Source organism: Oryzias melastigma, linkage group LG22, assembly GCF_002922805.2.
Source record: "Oryzias melastigma strain HK-1 linkage group LG22, ASM292280v2, whole genome shotgun sequence".
Lineage (NCBI taxonomy): Eukaryota > Metazoa > Chordata > Actinopteri > Beloniformes > Adrianichthyidae > Oryzias > Oryzias melastigma.
This window is the reverse complement of record NC_050533.1, coordinates 27,415,712-27,435,036: the sequence shown is the minus strand read 5'-3', so window position 1 is coordinate 27,435,036 and position 19,325 is coordinate 27,415,712. Positions and strand designations below refer to the sequence as shown.

Genomic DNA, 19,325 nt, shown 5'->3' with positions numbered 1-19,325 from the left:
TCTTCGGCAGGTGATGATGGCGCTGTCTAACCACCTGAGCTCGGTTGAGTCGGAGAAGCAGAAGCTACGTGCTCAGGTGCGCCGATTGTGCCAGGAGAACCAGTGGCTGAGGGACGAGCTTGCAGGGACCCAGCAGAAACTGCAGAAGAGCGAGCAGAGTGTAGCTCAGCTGGAAGAGGAGAAGAAGCACCTGGAGTTCATGAACCAGCTGAAGAAGTACGATGAAGACCTCTCGCCCTCGGTAAGTGCTGATCATCCACCGTGTCTGTACAAACAAGCGGGCTAGTTTATTACTACATTTAGCTATCTGCCATTACTGTTTTCCTGTAGCTCAGTTTGAGGGAGCCCTCCTCAGCTGAAATTCAAGCGTAGATGCTGCTCTGCTTCCTCCTGCTTTTGCTGCTACATTTTCTGATTTCATCCAGTTTAGTATTCAGACCAGAGCTTTTAACTATGTAGTGTTTGGGATTTTTACTTGAAGGTACTCAAGTTTAGGATATGCTTTTCAACAGTGTGAGGGAAAATATTTACTAAAAGTACAGCTGTAAAAAGTGCTGAATATAAGCATAACAAGTGAGAAGGAGAATAGATGAAGTAGGTAGAGCTTAGACCAGAGGTACATCACGTTGAGGGTCATGTGCCATCAGAGATGAGGCCCTGTCACAGTCGTGGAACCAGTGTGCAGCATGAAGCTGAGGGGAAACGGTTAACTCTACAGTAAAGATTTTATCCTTAGGAACAATGGGAAGGGAGCAACATAAAAACATATATCTTTAAATTCACATTGGAGAGCAGCAGAAGCCAGCCACGTCGGCAAACATCATCACAGCTTTGAGGGCTGAAAGGCTTTGAAATAAACAGAAGGAAGATTTGTCCAGGGCATAAAAAAGGTGATGTCACAGGGCCAAAAGAAAATGATGTAAACCAAAGCTCCAATGAGATTCATTGAGAACTTTAATGTATACAATCAAATGAAATATTAGCTAAACTCCAAACGAGCCTAAAAAAACTAAAATGCAAAAATAGTCCAAAAAGCTACCAGAGTGTATATTTTTTACTTTACTAAACTCTGACTCCACATAATATAAACAAACAACTAATCTACTATTAAATTACTTGTTGACTATTTTAATAGTCAATTAGTAATCGTTTAGTCGACTAATCGTGGCAGCCCTAATGAGGGACAAGGGAAAGTTTTGTTTTTTCTATTATCCCGACTTAAACATTAACAGTGTTATCACCATTTTGCTACTCTAAAACATTGCCAAAATGAAGGTATAATAGGTAAACTTATGTTGATCTAAATAAAGACCCACGCTGATGAAAATGGTGTTTTTAACATGTTTTTTCTCATGATGGAGGACACGTGAAGAAAATTAGGGTTATTATTGTATTTCTATGTCTATTTTTAAATCGTTTGAATAAAGCAAATGAGAAAAATGGTTTTAGCAGTAATGTAAGCTACCATCAGCAGGCTAAAGTCTCCATGCTCTGCTTCATTCTGATCATCCACCTGCAGACAAATAGATCCACGAACATCTTTGTTTTCCTGGTCTGAGCTGGAATCTGGATCTAAACTACGACTGGATCAGCTCTCCAGTATTGATCACCATTATTGTTGCACTGCTAATGTTGGGGCGGGGGTGTGAGGCTGTAAGCTAACAGCGGGAGGATTGGATCCTCATTACTTTTTCTTTACTTTGTTGTACATTGAATTGATAATCCTAATTTTTGATTTACTGTTTAAATTATTTTGAAACAGTAAAATAGGTTTTGATTCGTCTGTTTTTGTGAAGCACTTTAAACTGCGAGTTAAAGTATACAAATAAACGGTGTTTTTTTTCTGAATAAAGCAGTGTCATCTCTCCTTGCTGCTCCTCAGGAGGAGAAGGACTCTGACTCCAGTAAGGAGACTCTGGATGATCTCTTTCCAGATGACCAGGACGACCAGGCTCCAGGCAGTGAGTTGTTCCTTCTGTCGTATCTGACCTTCCTCACTGCCAGCCATCATTGAACGCAGTGTTTGATGAGCCCAAATGTATTGTATGTAATGTATTTGGAGTCACTGGAGTGTAGATTGTTGGAGTTGGACTTTATATGGACAAGAGAAGCAGCTGTAGAAGAAGATGATTGATCTGATCTCTCCTCATTTAATCAACTCCATGATGTTAGAAGTGTTCCCCGTGTCAGATGTGTTTTAGTTGTGACCTGGGCTTTCATTGACACAGGAAACATAAATAAATAGCTTCAGGAAGAGAGAATGCTCTGCAGAATCTGTCCTTTTCCTGTGCGTCTGTGATGGTTGCTGGGAGAATGTAGGGGAAGCTCAGGCGTCCTCTCCGTCCAGCGTCATTCAAACAGCTCGAAGAGCTTTTTAGGATTTTGGTAAATTGCTTCCAGCAGGATGAAGTTTCTGGGAGGACGTCTCTGGCTTATGCATGTCTTTTCGTGTTGCAGAACCAGTTTCATTCCAGCATTCCAGAGTTTTAGTGGAACACCTTGTGGATTTTGTGAAGAAATATAAAACGATGTAAAGTGGAATGTTTCAGTGTTTGAATCAGAGGTGAGGCTTTTTTCCTCATTGTTCTTCACACAGCATTCATCCTCCCTCTGCAGATGTCAAAACAGCTGTCTCTATGCTGCTTTGAAAACCAGTTATCAAAGTGCAGCATGTCTGCATAGAGTATTGATTAGTCTGGTATGGATGTCCTGCATGTGAGTCAGGGGGGGTACTGAAGTCATTCTCTGCCTTCCAATGACTGCTGCTCTTTTTTTGAGGGCGGAGTTCTTTTACAGAAACTGCTGTTAGCAGGCCAGGTTTAATGAGTATTCTGCCTTTATGTGTTGTTTGGTAGTCTTGTCTAATTTTCATCATCTCCGGAATCTAATAGATTCAGAAGATTCTTTAAATCAAGAAGAAACACGGTGGTGGGACATTTTAAAGTCAAATACTGATGACAGGAGGCCTTAAGGAAAATAAATCAATGAAAAAAAGCAAAATTTAACAAAGCAGGTTGATTAAAAATGCACATGAATGACGCTCTGGCCATCAGGGATTAAAAATGCACAATTTAGAAATGTCATCGTGTTTTGTTGGTGTGGTTTTCATTTATCCAAAGTTAGTGACCAGCTTCTGTTAAAGAGTGACCAGTGTCAAAGCATCACATTACTTAGCCCTCAGCAACAGATTATTATTGAAATCTCAGAAAAACCTTCAGCCAAAAGCAGTGATACTCCAGGTGTAAATGGATTAGAGCTGCGAATGTTAAAATAGTCGACGACTAATTTAATAGTCGATTAGTCGTTACCTTATATTATATGGAGTCAGAGTGTAGTAAAGTTGAAAGCTATGATCACATTCTGCTAACTTTTTGAATTATTTTAGCATTTATTAAGGTTTTTAAGCTATATTGGAGTTCAGTTAATATTTTAGCTGCATGTTGGCTATTTTGGCAAATTTAGGCTTTTTTTTTTTTTTTTTTTTTACTAATTTCACATTTAACTAATATTTTAGCTGGGCATCAGCTTTAGCGTTTTCAGCTATCAACTTCAGTGTTTTTAGCTATTAATTTCAGCATCTTCAGCTATCAGCACTAACATTTTCAGCGGGAAAATTCAGCTTACAGCATTCACATTAGCATTATCACAGTAATGCTATATATCTATTTTTTAGTTGGTTTAACCCTTCTGCTCTCCTTAGCTTATTTATTCACATTAAAAGTGGGGTCATCTGGACCCCACAAGACAGCACGCTAAACTTTTTTTTATCATTGATTCTTGAGTTTCACTAATGTTCATGGCAGACATAAAATCCTGTCCACCTTTGTCCACATTTGTCATGGAAGGAATCACATCAATATGTGGGTGGAGTCATCTGGACCCCAAAGAGAGTGGAAGGGTTAAAGCTAATGATTGTTAAGATGTGTGCTTTAGATCCAGTTTGTGCATGACCTGATTAGTTGACTATTCGGAATAGATAGATTTGTTCTCGTTCTGATCTCCACTCATTTCTGTTTCTTTTTTTTATCTCATTGTTCAGTCCAGCCAGCTCACGGCAGTGCCGCCGCCGCAGCTGCTCAGCAGGGAGGATACGAGATCCCAGCTCGCCTGCGAACCCTGCACAACCTGGTGATCCAGTACGCCTCGCAGGGCAGGTACGAGGTGGCCGTGCCTCTCTGTAAACAAGCCCTGGAAGACCTGGAGAAGACCTCTGGACACGACCATCCCGACGTAGCTACCATGCTCAACATCCTCGCGCTTGTTTACAGGTAATTCAATTGATTAAATCTGAGCGTGGGACTGAGTAAGCCTCAAAATGTTAACCCTTGAGGTGTCGTCGGTGATGCTTAAACAAAAAATCTTTAACGTACGTAACTTTTCAACCGTAAAGGTGAAGGAGAAAAGCGGCTCGTTGCTTTTCTCCTCACAATCTGCTATCTTAAAGATTTTGTGCTAAAGCATTTTTTGAAAGGAATGTTTTTCACCTCGGAGTCACTCAACACGGCTCCATAAAGCCAGACAGGCGTGCATAGCAGCGAAGCTGCATCAGTCTTTTTGTGGCCTCCACACTGTGGCATGTCAACACAACCCTGCAGAATTGTGTGTCTGCCCTCCAAATGAGAGCTGGGTGTCAGATGAGGCCAAACAAAGTCTGACACCAGCAAAGACATACAATGCAGCGCTGGCTCTAAGCTAGCGCTCATTTTGTCGTTCTTTGAGGCGCGGACAAAAGAATGACTCAGAGAAACCAGACAAATATTGTACCTTACTGTAGCTATGCTATCTCAACTTGAACAGTCAATTTAGTTGTAAGTCTTGGTTCCACTGATCGTGGGAACTGAAGTTCTAGCATGTAAGCTGAACGCAGAGAAAACCGGTGGTGTAGCTGTGAACATGTCGCTTACCTTGTCGCCAGTGTCTATTTTTATCTTTTTTCTGCTGTTTTTCAGGGATCAGAACAAATACAAGGAGGCAGCTAACCTGCTGAATGATGCTCTGGCCATCAGGGAGAAGACTCTTGGAAAGGACCATCCAGCTGTGAGTGCATCATCCTGTGTGACTACAACAGGGGTCTGCAACCTTTGCCAGTAAAAGAGCCATTTGGACCTGTTTGATACTGATCAAAACCTAATAGGAATCGCAAAACTTCTTATAAATTTATCCTTTTAGGAAAATTTGATACAATTTGCATCATTAAATAGTAATTTTTTAATAATAAATATGAATTATATTTATTTTTATGCTAAATAAAAACATAAATGGTAAGATATACTGGAATTTTCTCAAAGTGAAAATGAATTTCTTTCAAAATAAAAGACTTCCTGTCCCAAACAGGAAAATTCAAGTGAAGTAAATGTATTCCTAAACAACACAAGACAGAAATGACATTTTCTCTTGTTATACTTCAGGTTTACTTTGGTGAGCCGACATCCTTTTTCCTACTTACTGCTGGAGCATAAACATCAAACATGATTGGTTAATGATCCAGTAGAAAAAAGTATATGAAGAATACACAAATCTAAATACACTGCTCACAAAACTTAAAGTAACTCCTTTTTTTTTATTGGTACTAGCATGACTTGAATTAAACCTGTCTGATAATTTTCTGGTTGGTTAACCAGCTGAGGGCCTCTTTAATCAATTTTAGCTGTATTGGTGTTCCTGGAATTAACAACAGGTGCACTTCAGTGGCAACAATTAGAAAACCCTCCAAACAGGACTGGTGTTACATGTGGAGGTCATTTCAAGTTTCTCCTCTTGATCTTTTTTGGCTGGTTTTCCACTCGTGCTGATTTTGGCTTGATAATTATCTCTACTGGCAGTATGAGGAGATTCCTTAACCCTACAGAAGTTGAACAGGTTGTCCAACTTCTCCAGGATGGCACATCCACACGTGCTGCAGAAAGAAGGTTTAATGTGTCTCCCAGCACAATATCCAGAACATGGAGATTTCAGGAGACTGGTGGTTATTCTGGGAGAGCTGGACAGGGCCGTAGAAGGTCCTCAACCCCTCAGCAGGACCGATACCTGCTCCTTTGTGCAAGGAGGAACAGGCTGAGCACTGCTCGTGCCCTACAGAATGACCTCCAGAGGGCCACTGGTGTGAATGTCTCTACCCAAACAATCAGGAACAGACTTCATGAAGGTGGTCTGAGGGCCCCACGTCCTGTAGTGGGCCCTGTGCTCACTGTCCAGCACCGTGGAGCTCCACTGGCATTTGCTCAAGAACACCAGAATTGACAAGTCCACCACTGGGGCCCTGTACTTTTCACAGACGAGAGCAGGTTCACCCTGAGCACCTGTGATAGACGTGAAAGAGTCTGGAGAAGACAAGGAGAACGTTATGCTGCCTACAACGTGGTTCAACATGACAGGTTTGGTGGTGGGTCAGTGATGGTCTGGGGAGGCATATCCATGGAGGGACGCACAGACCTCTACTGCCTAGGAAATGGTGCTCTGACTGTCATAAGGTATCCAGATGAAATCCTTGAACCCATTGTCAGACCCTACGCTGGTGCAGTAGGTCCTGGTTTCCTCCTAATGCACGACAATGCCCGGCCTCACGTGTCAAGAGTATGCAGGCAGTACCTGGAGGATGAAGGAACTGAAACAATTGAATGGCCTTCACCATCCCCTGACTTAAACCCAATAGAACATCTCTGGGACATTATGTTTGGGTCCATTAGGTTGCTCCTCAGACTGTACAACAGCTCAGGGATGCCCTCACACAGATCTGGGAGGAAATGCCACAAGACACCATCCGTCGTCTCATTAGGAGCATGCCACCACGTTGTCAAGCATGCATACAAGCTGGTGGGGGTCAGAATCCTATTAATCAACATTAACCAGTAGCTCCTTATCTCAGACCTGGTGCGTGACCTGATTAGTCGAGTAATCAGAAAGAATAATCGTTGATTAGTCGACTATTAAAATAATTGCTTTTGGCAGCACTACCTCACACTGCAGACATTGTGTGTCTATAGAGTTCTGTTCTGCTGTGATGAGATAACATGTGTGAGAACTGGACCCAGGCCTGTGTTTGCTCCTGTGACCTCTAGCATCCTGGAGGTTGATTAACTGTGTTAACCTCAGCAGGCCTGTGCCCCCCTGTTTGGATCTCCATCATGCTCCGGTGTGTTGCTCCGAGGTTAGCAGTCTCCGCTCCTGCGCCCTGTCAACTCTCACAGGGATTTTCACTTCTCGACAAATATCTGTTCAAGAATGTGATTAGAATCTAACATTGATCCACATGTTACTGATTGAACTGTCACATCTGATCTGTTTTTGATCCACTAACTGCTGTTCACCATGGTTTAATGGATCACCAGTTCATCCTGTGTCGATCTCATTTCTCTTCACTTTCTGACTTGTTTTATCTTAGATCAATGATTTGTCCCCCTCTAACCAGAGTGAATTATATGTTTTTGTCCAGAGATAAGAAGCCCCTGACTGTATCTTATTACAGTATTTTGAAGTTTCTGACCATGAGAGATAAATGTCAGACCGGCCCTGTTTGAAGGAGCTGCCCAGGAACAACCGTCGCCACCTATGTGATCAGACGTGAACTTTTGGTTCTCATTTTATCCAAATAAAAAAGACATCTGTCCTTTTTTAGCCCGTGTTAATTCTGAGTTTTCTTGTCAAACCCCTCTTGTTTGAAATCTTTTAATACATCTGTGTCTAAAGAGGCGTTTAAATCAGAAAATCGTTAAGGTTAGGGTTCATTCCCATGATCTCTAACTGATCTGGTCTGTGTGTAACCGTCTGAGTTTGAAAAACCTCAAAGCTCTTTGAAAGACTCAATGTGTTTCCCATTTCATTCCCATATCTTTGCCATCTTCTTTTTTTCATTCCTCCTTTCAGCCAGTCACCCACCTTCCTGTTCTTCCATCTGTGCTGCACTCTCACGTCTTCAGAGCTGATGTTGCCTGAGTTCACAAGATGGAAACTGATTAGGAAGCAGATGTAGATCAAATAAGAACTCTTTTTTTACTAAGCCTATTTGTCTTTTTTATCTGTTAAAAATTGACCCAATCAGTTGCAGATTAAATAATTATAATGGTGTGGTAGGACTGCAGTCACACTCATGATTACATGCTACCTAAGGCTGTAGAGTGTCTGTGAGCTCATGGACGTCTCTGTGTCTCCACAAGGTTGCTGCAACCCTGAATAACCTGGCTGTGCTGTATGGGAAGAGAGGAAAGTACAAGGAGGCAGAACCTCTGTGCAAGAGAGCGCTGGAGATCCGAGAAAAGGTGAGTTCAGCTTTAAAGTCTTAAGTCATACTGTCAATGTCTTAAACAGGCTTTTTATTCAGTTACTCATTTAATAAGTTGCTTTTCTTTAAACTGAATAACAATGAGTGTTTTATTGAAAAGGAAAAAGTCAAATTGAAAGATTTGTTTTTCTTTCATCAACATATCTGTTGTTTCTGGACCGTCATACTGTAATCTGCTTCAAATCCTCCTGACTCTGGTGTTGTTGGTCAAAGCTCATCCATCATTTCAGAGGTGTATGCAGTCAAACAGCGCTTGTACTCCAGCATGGTTCATCTACTGAAAAGATGGGGTTTAGAGTTGAGACTCTGGTTTTGCATTTCCTCTTCTGGATGTGAAGGAAATACCAGCTGTAGTTAAAGAGACCCTACCATGACTTTCTTCAGCCTTTCAGAGTGAATTATATCCATGTATATGATCATATATTATGTTTGGAACACTAAAAAACAAAGTTTGTTCATACCCGGAAGTAAAACGACTCGATTCCCAAAGCTCCGCCTGCTGTTGTGTGTGGCGGCACTGCCGCTGCTGTCCACTTTATGACGTCATCCGTGTCTCTGTATTACTCCCACGAAAATAATCCAAACTTCTTCAAAGATGGATGCACATACGCTTTGGGGTTCTTTATAGTGAGGAATAAAAAATGCATTTAAAACCTCTAAAAGTGGAATTTTAATGGTAGGGCCCCTTTAAATGGAGGAATTTAATGTCAAAAAGTAGGAAATGATCCTGAAAGCTGCAAAGACACAGCATTGGTCTGCACTATCGTTGGTTAAAGCTACTCACTAGAGCTGTCATGTTCTCTGTGACCACCGACAGCTCTGTGCCGCATGTTGCATCCCTTTTTCCACTGATAGATTCTGATAGAATACCAGTCAGAGGAGTCATGAAGCTGACTCGTATAGTTTCCTTCATGAAGACACTTTTTATCAGCTAGAAGAAAACTGACCCAACACTTGAGAAGCTTTAAAGTGTCTAAAGATAAAACAAATGCAGGGCTGCAGGTTTCTGTCTTTTTAGTTTGCAACAGACTGGGACAAAACCTTCACAGCTGTACAGTATGGAGCTATTTTGGGGATAAGCGTAAGGACATGTTCTACGCCTGTTTAACACAATAAGATGGCGCTTTGAAAGCTAGAACAGTGTTTTGGACGTGTGGTTTGTACGCGATGAAACTCTGCTTCTTACACCCGTCTTGGGACAACTTCAGACTATGATAGTACAGACTAAACAGACATTTTCTGACTGTAATTATTACAGTTCTCAGAGTCAGTGAATGCACCGGGACTGAAGTTATCACCCTCAATGATTTTGAGTTGTTCTGGCAGTTCATTTAGCTGCGTACTGTTATATTCATGGTTTGAAAGGATTCAGAACCCGTTTAGAATCCTGACTGTTGCTCTTTCTGTTCCAGGTTTTGGGGAAGGACCACCCAGATGTTGCCAAGCAGCTGAACAACCTGGCCCTTCTGTGCCAGAACCAGGGCAAATATGAGGAAGTGGAGTATTATTACATGAGAGCGCTGGAGATCTATCAGACTCAACTGGGGCCTGATGACCCCAACGTGGCCAAAACCAAGAACAACCTGGTGAGAGGAGCTGAGGCGTGGTCCTGTGGATTCATGATGAATAAAGCTCCAGTCATCTGGAGAAGCTTTACTGATCCTGTTTGTGGTCTCTGTGTTTGTCAGGCGTCCTGTTACCTCAAGCAGGGCAAGTTCAAGCAAGCTGAGACTTTGTATAAAGAAATCCTGACCCGCGCTCATGAGAGGGAGTTTGGTTCTGTTGATGGTGAGCACCCAGACACTCCACAACAACACACAGCAGGGTTCTGAGTCAGGACTGTCCAACCCTGGTCCTCAAGAGCCTCAGCCCGGCCGGTTTTCCAGTTCTCCCTAACCAGCTTGCTGCTGATTGGCTGACTCAAGTGATTTAACGTCCTGATTGACTGAACACTCCTGGTTTAGGCAGCCAGCATCAAACAGTCCAGGAAGAACTGAAAAACAGGCTGGGCTGAGGCTCGTAACTTTTGTGTGATCCTGGACATGTTTACATTAAAGTGGGGTCATCTAGACCCCACAATACAGCGCGCTGAACTGTTTTTTTTCCAAGGATTTTTTCTATTCACTGGTGTGTGTGTGACAGAAATAAAATCCTGTCCACCTTCATCCACTTTTGTCATGGGAGGGAGCAGACCTCAGTGTAAGACTGGGGTCATCTGGACCCCACTCCAGAGGCTGACTCCTCCCACAGCTGAAATGCTATTCTTCTGAAATAGGGCTGGCTATCGATAATAATTTTCAGAAATGATTCAATTTCCAAGAGCCTGGATCAATTAGATTCTGATTTTTCTCTATTCTTCCTCTCAATTCAATTAAATGTTGAGTTTATACATTTAGACACATTTGTACATTAATACATTAATAATCTACTATATGATTTGAATATATTTATATGAATCTGATCCAGTTCACATACTGTAAATGTATCAGTGAAATAATGACATTGTTAATATCATCCAGTGTTACATGGATTCTCTAAAGGAGAAGTTCTAACTAAAATGTTCAGATCATTAACATTGGAAACATTGTTCTGATTCTCCTGGAGGACGTTTCAGTTTGGACACTAGGTGGAGATTGCGCTATAGCATTACACCTTATTCCAAAAGTATGAGCAATAAAGGATGTTTTAGACCACAAATTGTTGCTTTAGAAACATTTCCTTTAAAGAGTTTGAAAAATTCCTGCCTGTGAGTTTATAAAGATGTTCATTTAATCAGAATGTGTGTTTAGGTCGACCGAGCGTTAGCATTAGCTGTCCTATGGGAAATTCCATTCAACATTAGCATCAAGCTAGCGGAGTTTAGCTTCATGTGCAAAATCAATTTATATTTTTATGAACCGATTATTGACCTGTTAAGATTAAATTGATTATATAGCCCTATTCTGAAATGACGTGGGACTTCAATTGTTTGACCAATCACAAAATACACTTGTTTCAACCTGTAGGGGGCAGCACATAGACAATTTTCGACTATATTTTCAAGAATTAAACAAGTTTATTTTAATTCATTAAAAATTTGGCAACGACCAACAGACAGTACTTTTAAATGTATTTAAAATTTATTTAAAAGTGCTATTTATGGAGGTCAACGGACAAAAAAAGTTGATTTAAAGGTTGATTGCCCTTAAAGACCAGGGTTGGCCGGTGCTCCTATGAGTCAGCGAGCTCAGAGAAAGCTCAGATTCCTGCATTCATGATTATTAACGTCTTTCATGTTAGGGTTGATATATTTTGGCAGTTACTGTGTATGTTGTTGCTCAGCAGGCCAGAGTTGACCCTGAAAGGTGACGTTACAGAGACGGTGACATTTGCAGTGTCTCCTGCTGTTATCTGACGCTTTCAGCACTGAATCTGTTTCTCTGCAGATGAGAATAAACCAATCTGGATGCACGCTGAGGAACGGGAGGAGAAGAGCAAGGTAAGCGCCTGTGGATGTTTTTTAACAGCAAAGCTTTGCATTGATCTGTAACATTCGATCTAGCTTTGTGACGTTCAAAGGAGAAGGGTGTAAAGCGTTTTAGGCTTGTTTCGGTGTGGTGAGATGAATCAAGCGGACTCAGTTTTGGTAATCTGATGTGTGGTTCTGCAGGGGAAGCAGAAGGACAGTTCCCCGTTTGGTGAATATGGAGGCTGGTACAAAGCCTGTAAAGTTGACAGGTCAGTGAGTTTCCTTCAGAAGATGAAGTACATATGTTCATCTGATAATCAAAGTTTTTCATTCCTGAACGGTTGTAGAATTGGGATATAAACTCCACTGTGAATTGTAAAGCTGCACCTTCTGTGTGAAACATTGACCATCAGAAAAGCAGCTTTATTGTGGCTGAAGCATCCGTCTGTTGCTTTTGTTTTAAAAAAAAAAAAGAAAAGCATCAATAATATTGCTTCCTAAAAAGTGATATTGCTCAAAACTTAGCTGAGTAACAGTTTGTCCTCTTTTTTATACTTGACCCTTTAACATGGGAGCTCCAGTGTTTATGTTCTTTGATTTACTGTAACGTCTCAACCATTAACAGGATAATTCCAGTAGAATCTGAAGAAGAAAAGCGTCTCGACAGTTGAAAAGTTCCAGTATGTTAAAGATTTTATTAAGCGCCACCAACGACGCCTCAGGTGTTAAAGGGTTAAGCATTTGCCAAAACATAGTCGCGCTGTAAAAAAGATTGAATCAAAAAGGTTCTCTGTGATGAAGGTTCTCCTCACCTCTCAGTCCCACAGTCACAACGACCTTGAAAAACCTGGGGGCGCTCTACAGGCGGCAGGGCAAGTTTGAGGCGGCGGAGACACTGGAAGAAGCTGCTATGCGCTCCAGAAAACAGGTGAGTGCTTCTCAGGGGGTCTGCAGTAAAGAGAGGAGGATGTCACAGGTATACGAACCCCCTCTCTACGAGCATGCTGCAGACGGCCGGTCATACTGAACGCTTTTAACGCTCTGCAACCTTTGCCAGCCAGGACAGCTGAGGGTCCTCTGATCACATGAAGACGGCGCCAGAATCAATCTCTAGTCGGAAGCAGAAATTTAGCATCTTTAGCCGGTTGAGTTAGCGTAAATTTCCATAAGTTTAGGAAACCCTTTCAAAAACATTTTTAAAAACTTTTAAGAACTATCAGCTTTTAAGCTTTTAAATGTGAATGAACTGTAACTGTCTAACGGTTTAGTGTGAAGATGATCTTTAAAGGGGACAGAGAACATTCATTGTTTTATTTCTCCTAAGTCAATATAAACAATAAACAAGTATTCAGATTTGTATAACTACACAAGAAAAAAGCCAAAGAAATCCTGTTTTATTTTCGGTGAATCAGCTGATGAGAGCCAGCACAATTCTGTTATTTATGACACAGAGAAAAAAATGGCAAAAAGGGTCAAAAAAGAGAGAAGAAATGTGGAAAAAAGCTTAAAACGGGGTTCTGGTCGAGGACTTCCAGCCAACGATTTCGGGCACAAATTATGCTTTGTTTTGCAGCCGGCTTTGGCGAGGGGAGGGACTAATAATTTTTGGGAGCCATATTTTTTTCTCTGTAGCCACATTCTCTGACTTCTTTCAGAGATTTGTGCTCTTCTTTATTAACTCTCTTTAGTCCTCTCTGACTTTTTCTCTACAAAACGCTCAGCTGCCCCCTTTTTCTCTTGTCAAACTCAGTAGAATAGTCTGAGTCTGTTTTCGTTGCTTCTGCTCTCGTTCCTGCAGGGTCTGGATAACGTTCACAAGCAGCGTGTGGCCGAGGTCCTGAGTGAACCCGAGGGCCGCGAAAAGCAGCGGAGCCGCGAGAGTTTGACCTCGGACACGGTGAAGTACGAGAGCGGGCCGGACGGTGGCGAGGAAGTGAGTATGAGCGTGGAGTGGAATGGGGTAAGTACAGTGCACAGCCCTCAGCACAGAACTGAGAGTCTTTAGATACACGTGTTCATCTTCACTGACTGAAGCCTCAGGGGTTAAAGACAGAAATCCACTAATTCTTTTTTCTTTCAGAAAAACGTTTTTTTGTTTAAATACAAATTTTTCAATGGTAGGACCCGTGGTTTTTCCCCTTCTGGCTCTTTGTACTGTCTGCAAACATGCAGTGTTGAAGATTTTCTATCCTTAGTTTTCAGTGGATCAGATGGTTGATTCTGCAGTGATAAAGACTGAATCTGAATTGTTTCACTACCCCTCTGTCTCTCCCTGCCCCAAATTTAGCCCTCCAAACAGAGAGCTATGAAAAAAGATCGGTTGTATCTGAATTCCCCCCTAACACCTAACTACTAAAAAACTATATAGTGCAGGACTATGTAGTGCCCTGGATTTTAAAGGCAATTCAGACACTATGTTCACTACTTTTCTTTGGTTTTTTTAAACACTGGATATGACATCACCGTTTTCACGAAGTGAAATTCAAATAAATACAAACATTTCACAACATTTCTGACTCCACTGTGTTCTGACGGTGAAAATGTGGAAAAATTACATTTAAATATGTTTTTTTGTTCGAAATTGTTCAACCGTTCACAATGTTCACAATGCATTGTGGTCTATATTCGCTAATCTAATGAGCATCGATGCACGCTAGTTTTTTGCAAAGACTTCTGGGAAATTTCGAGTGCACTCGATTTCGTAATTAGCCGATCCTGACAGCACTAGAAAATGGCAAACACACTGTATAGTGAGTAGGGGGAGAATTCTGACACAGCTTTTGTCTTTAAATTGGGTCGTTGCTATCGCTTGATGACATCATCAATAGTCGGTCAGCTGCGTAAGCACGAAGCTTCCAGCGCTAGGAAAATATATCGATTTAATAACTTTGAGAAGTCATCCTAAAGCAAAAAGTCAATACTTATGTTTAAATATAAACTTCTGTGCATCAGAACACGCCCACGTGATGAAACGCGTTTCTCATCAAGTGAGACGCGGATCAACCACCAGGCGGAGGGATAGCAAGCCTCAAGTCTCTACGGCTCTTCCTTAAGTTCAGACGCTCTAAAGGCCCTTCATGAGCTGAAGGGTGTAGCTGCAGGGGAGGAGTTCAGATCTGAAGAAAGTCGGTTGTGCAGGTGGAGGTGAGCTGGACTTTTGAAAGGACCCTTTAGGTTACAGTGAGACATCATTTGTAGCTTCTGTCTGCAGATATGCTACAGTTTGATTCCTGCTTCTGTTTTTATTGACGTAATCTAATCAGAAGCTCCTAACTGACGGGTCAGGAAGGATGGAGGTTGCTAGAGCTCTTCCTCCATCATGGTTCAGCCTGACAGCTGTTAACATCAGTAAAGCTGCAGTCACTACATGAGTTATCATTCTTAAACTGATCTTTCTTTATGTTTTACTGCAGTCAGTGTCTCCTGTCAGTGAGTCCATCCAGCTGGCTCTGCAGAGCCTCTTGTCTCTGCTCCTGCAGCGCTCCCTGCTCCCCCACTGACTGCAGGGGCAGCACATGTAGATGGAAATTCACTAAAGGCTGCTTGCCACTTGCTTTCTTTGCCGGGTTGGTCTCCTTACTTAGCAACAGTCGTCATGCGGCTCAGGCGACCAACCAGTGGCTGGTGTGAAGCTCTGCTCGTGTCTCTGGGAGGTTTGTTGAGGAAACCGTTCGTGGCTGTTAGCTGCAGCGCTGATCCACAGGTCTGCTTAAATCAAGGGGGAAGAGCTCCATGACAGCAGTCTGCCTTCAAACAGTGAAATGACGTCCTGTAAATACCTAAATAAACATCTGTCAGGAGCTAATTAACCTGAAAATAGAAATGAAGCAGCCTCATAAACACTTTCCAGGATGAGAAAACGCTGGCGAGCTTCCTCCTGGAGCTTCTTGTTTGCTGCTGGTGCTTCTTGAATTTCGTCCGGTTTCAGTCTTGACCCTAAAACTTCCTCCTGCTTCACTCAGAATCTCATTCTCTGAATGAGTGGCTGCAGTCTGTAGGTTTACCTCCACGGGCAGCTGTGAAGACGCTCCCTCTCCCTCATCAAAACTTGTAACTTTTCAGTCTGCTCTGGTTCCGTAAGGGCTCTGTACTGTACTCCTGTGCTGATGTTCATTGTAGTTTCTGTTGTCTGGAGCATGTTTGGTCTTTGTGCTTTTGGGTTGGACAGTGTGACATTTCTGCTCCTTCACTTCCTCCGTGGGCAGCATGTCTGCAGCCAGAGAGAAAACCCAAAAACATCCTCTCTGAAAAAACAACAGACTTTGAGGGCCTCAGATCTCCAGTTTTAGAGGAATTCTCTCTTCTCCTGTGTGTTTGTGAAGTATAACACATGCAAGCTATATAGGGAGTTTTTATATCACAGAAAGAATACTGTTAGTGTCTTACAAGCTTTCAACAGTTACTCAGCTGTAAATAAGTGTGTTCAAATGAGCATCTTTCTCTCTGCTGTGAATAACTCATCAATGGGTCTTCTGTGGCTGCCCTCATCTGCCTCTCCCTCCCTGTGGTTCCTGCCTTTCTTCAGAGCTGCTCGGTTTACACTAAAGGATGGTGTTGATCACTTCACCTACTGCACATCACCCTGAACGGGGTAAAGATGCAGTCGCACAGTCGGTGTAACGCTCCATCTAGTGGACAGTCAGAGAAATGATTATGTTCTTGAGAGCGAGGTCCAGTGAGAGGGAATCCTCTAACACCCAAATCGAATGTAAGACAAAAAATCTTCTTTAAGGACACACTCTGATGATATTTGGTTTTAGGTGCTTTTAACATGTTTTGTGGCATTTTTCTGATAATTGAGAACATATTTTAAGAAAATTCAGATTAAAATAGCACTTATGAGTATTTCTTTATTCAAATCATTGTGAATCAGGAGCAGACAAAAAATATTAGAAAAAGATCGCATTTGTGATGTAAAATCTATGCTGGACAGATCACAAGCTCCCTGCCCTGCTCCATTCTGATGCAGACAAATGGATCCATGAACGTCTTTGTTTTGGAATCTGGATCAGAACTGTACAAATCAGATATTGATCCCCATTTTTGTTGGATCACTAACGTTAGGTTGGGAGTGTGAGGGGCTGTAAGGTAGCAGGAGAGAGCGTAGACAGACTGGTGATGGGTGTAAGCCACGCCCACAACTCAGAAATGAATTTTTAATGAGCTCCTGCTACTCTGCAGACACTATGTCCTAGTAGGGCTGCTATGATTAATCGAGGTTAGTCGTTACTTTATATTACATGGTGTCTGAGTGTATTAAAATGGAAAGCTATAATAGCATTCTGGTAGCTTTTTGGATCATTTTGGCATTTATTAAGTTTTTTTTGGCTATTTTAGAATTTAACTAATATTTCAGCTGCAAGCTAGCTGTTTTGGCTAACTCAGGCTTTTTCTCATTTTTTAGGCTAATTTGGCATTTAGCTGGTATTTTAGCTGGCTATCAGCTTCAGAGTTTTCAGCTATCAGCTTTAGCACTAGTCCTAGCAAATGACAGATTTTTGGATTTTGATTCCAAACGTCATAACAGTCAAGAATGACTCCTGGGAATGCTTTATGAGTAGATCAAATGATGATCAGAGTGGGTCTTGAACTAGAGGAGGTGTCTGCCCCTGAATTCTTTCAGTGGTTCTGACATGACCTGGTCCAAATGTCCTGGGCTCATCAGGCAGAAGCTCAAGTGAAGTCGGCAGGAATAATGTAAAGGGTCATTCCTTCATGACAGTGATGCCTCCTCCTCATGTTCCAGCTGATGAAGAGGCATCATGTCTGTATCTTTCCTCTTCCTCCCATCTGCTTCTTAGAAAAGCTTTCATGTCTTACCTCGCTGCTGTTGGTCTTGTTTTCACCTCTCTGTCTTTTTCTTCTGTTCTGTCCCTGCTCTTGGACTGACAGGCATAACTCCAGATGCCTTGTAATGCTTCTAAACTTGTGTTCTGCATGACGGATGCCTGGCCTCAGCCCCTTCAGCTTTGCAGTTTTCTTCAACTCTGAGTCCTCCTCTGTGTGGAGGGATCCTCCAGAGCCATCCTCCCTAAACCCATTCAACTGTGCACCCTCTGCGACTGGCTGGACTTCTCTCTGTTTTCACCACATGAAACTAAACTGTGACCTCGTTGTTTCCCTGTCCTGTAACTCTGCAGCCTCTCATGCTGTGGCTCTCGGGTGTTTCACGTTTCTCACACCATCAATACAAACTCACTTTTTTTTAACCAAATAACATGTTGGTGCAAAGACTATTTGTAAACATGTTTTTAGAACAGCTGATGCGTGTGAGGAATAATCACCGCTGGGATTTAAATGATCTTTTTGTCTCTGAAGACAGGAAATACGTCAATAAAAGTCGTTCTTCTTGTGATTCAGTGGTCCAGCAGAAATCCCAGAAAAACTAACTTGATTTAAAGACAGAAAACATTTTTGTGATTTTTTTTTTTTGTTCTTCTTTCAGGCTGTTAGGAACAATAGTTTAGTTTGCATGGAGCAGCAGCTCGTAAAAGAGAGGTTTTGCCTCAAATGGAGCTGTAAGACTTCTGAAGCTGAAGATCCACAGATCTGAGTTTTTATGTAGATGCACAGCAGTCACAGGGAACAGAACTGTCCCCAAAACACCCCAGAGAGGAAAGACACCTCCTTCATGTAAAGGGAGGTCTTCATCAGGACAAGCATTTACTTGAGGTCAAACCTGTCCCCTCACGTGTCCTGGTTTATTTTTGTTAGTGGACATCAGACAGTAGTTCATACAAGCCCTCAGCATGAGGAGAGCTCTGCTGGAGGCTCCTCTAGAGCAGGGGTCCCCAAATGTTGTTCTAACGAGGGCCACACAACTGTTTTCTTCTCTGATGGGGGCCGGGGTCGGTCAGTAAGCTAACAGAAAAAGTGTAACAATCACAGCCTAAATGTTAAGATTTATGTTTTCCAGAAAGCCACACAGTCAAAATTTAAATAATTCATTTCTGTAACCTTGACAGAAAAAGTAATACTAAAACATTTTAAAAACTGGATATATAGCATTACCTGGGATAAATCAATAGCTGAAAATGCTTAAATCGATACGTAAAAACACTGAAGCTGAAACCTGAAAACGCTGAAGCTGATAGCTAGCTAAAGTAGTAGCGAAGTGCCAAATTAGCTGAAAAAAAATGCAAAAAATTCTAAATTATCGAAAACAGCATGTAGCTGAAATATTAGCTAAACTTCAAAATAGCTTAAAAATGAAAAAAAAAAGTCTAATTTAGCCTAAACAGTTTGGGGGCCGGGCCAAATGTGGTGGAGGGCCGTACGCGGCCCGCGGGCCGTAGTCTGGGGACCCCTGCTCTAGACTGTAGTGATCCCCTGGTGTTATTTGCTGTCATGTCAGACAGGGGGGGTGTAGAATAGTAACGGGACCGGTGCAGGATGTGTCAAATGTTGATGCAGCATAACTGCAGTACAGCAGAAGGATTTGGAGCTGGAAACATTCGTTCATCTCGTCATCTGACCTTCTGTACATCTCTGTATACAGACGTTAGTGGGTTCTGGTCGAGTCTCAAATCTTTTGGTGTCATGATTGTTGCACTTCCTGAAAGGTTTCAATTGAAGTAGTCTCCCTATCTGTCCCCTGCT

At 42.1% G+C, this 19,325-nt stretch overlaps 1 protein-coding gene across 5 annotated transcripts in view; it reads left to right on the top strand.

Annotated features, from left to right (window-relative positions):
- The window catches only part of klc1a (kinesin light chain 1a), a 42,476-nt gene that overhangs the window by 9,529 nt on the left and 13,622 nt on the right, over nucleotides 1–19,325 (top strand). For 3 of the 5 annotated variants that reach the window (XM_024261445.2, XM_024261447.2, XM_036209843.1), the window contains exons 3-13: nucleotides 11–241; nucleotides 1,883–1,961; nucleotides 4,040–4,268; nucleotides 4,950–5,037; nucleotides 8,154–8,255; nucleotides 9,691–9,864; nucleotides 9,967–10,066; nucleotides 11,704–11,756; nucleotides 11,928–11,995; nucleotides 12,546–12,654; nucleotides 13,525–13,686. In XM_024261445.2, the coding sequence (XP_024117213.1) occupies nucleotides 11–241; nucleotides 1,883–1,961; nucleotides 4,040–4,268; nucleotides 4,950–5,037; nucleotides 8,154–8,255; nucleotides 9,691–9,864; nucleotides 9,967–10,066; nucleotides 11,704–11,756; nucleotides 11,928–11,995; nucleotides 12,546–12,654; nucleotides 13,525–13,686 (1,395 nt within the window). Of the gene's footprint in view, nucleotides 1–10; nucleotides 242–1,882; nucleotides 1,962–4,039; nucleotides 4,269–4,949; nucleotides 5,038–8,153; nucleotides 8,256–9,690; nucleotides 9,865–9,966; nucleotides 10,067–11,703; nucleotides 11,757–11,927; nucleotides 11,996–12,545; nucleotides 12,655–13,524; nucleotides 13,687–17,618; nucleotides 18,672–19,325 lie in introns of those variants that run through there. The other 2 variants (XM_024261449.2, XM_024261446.2) reach the window with 2 other exon arrangements.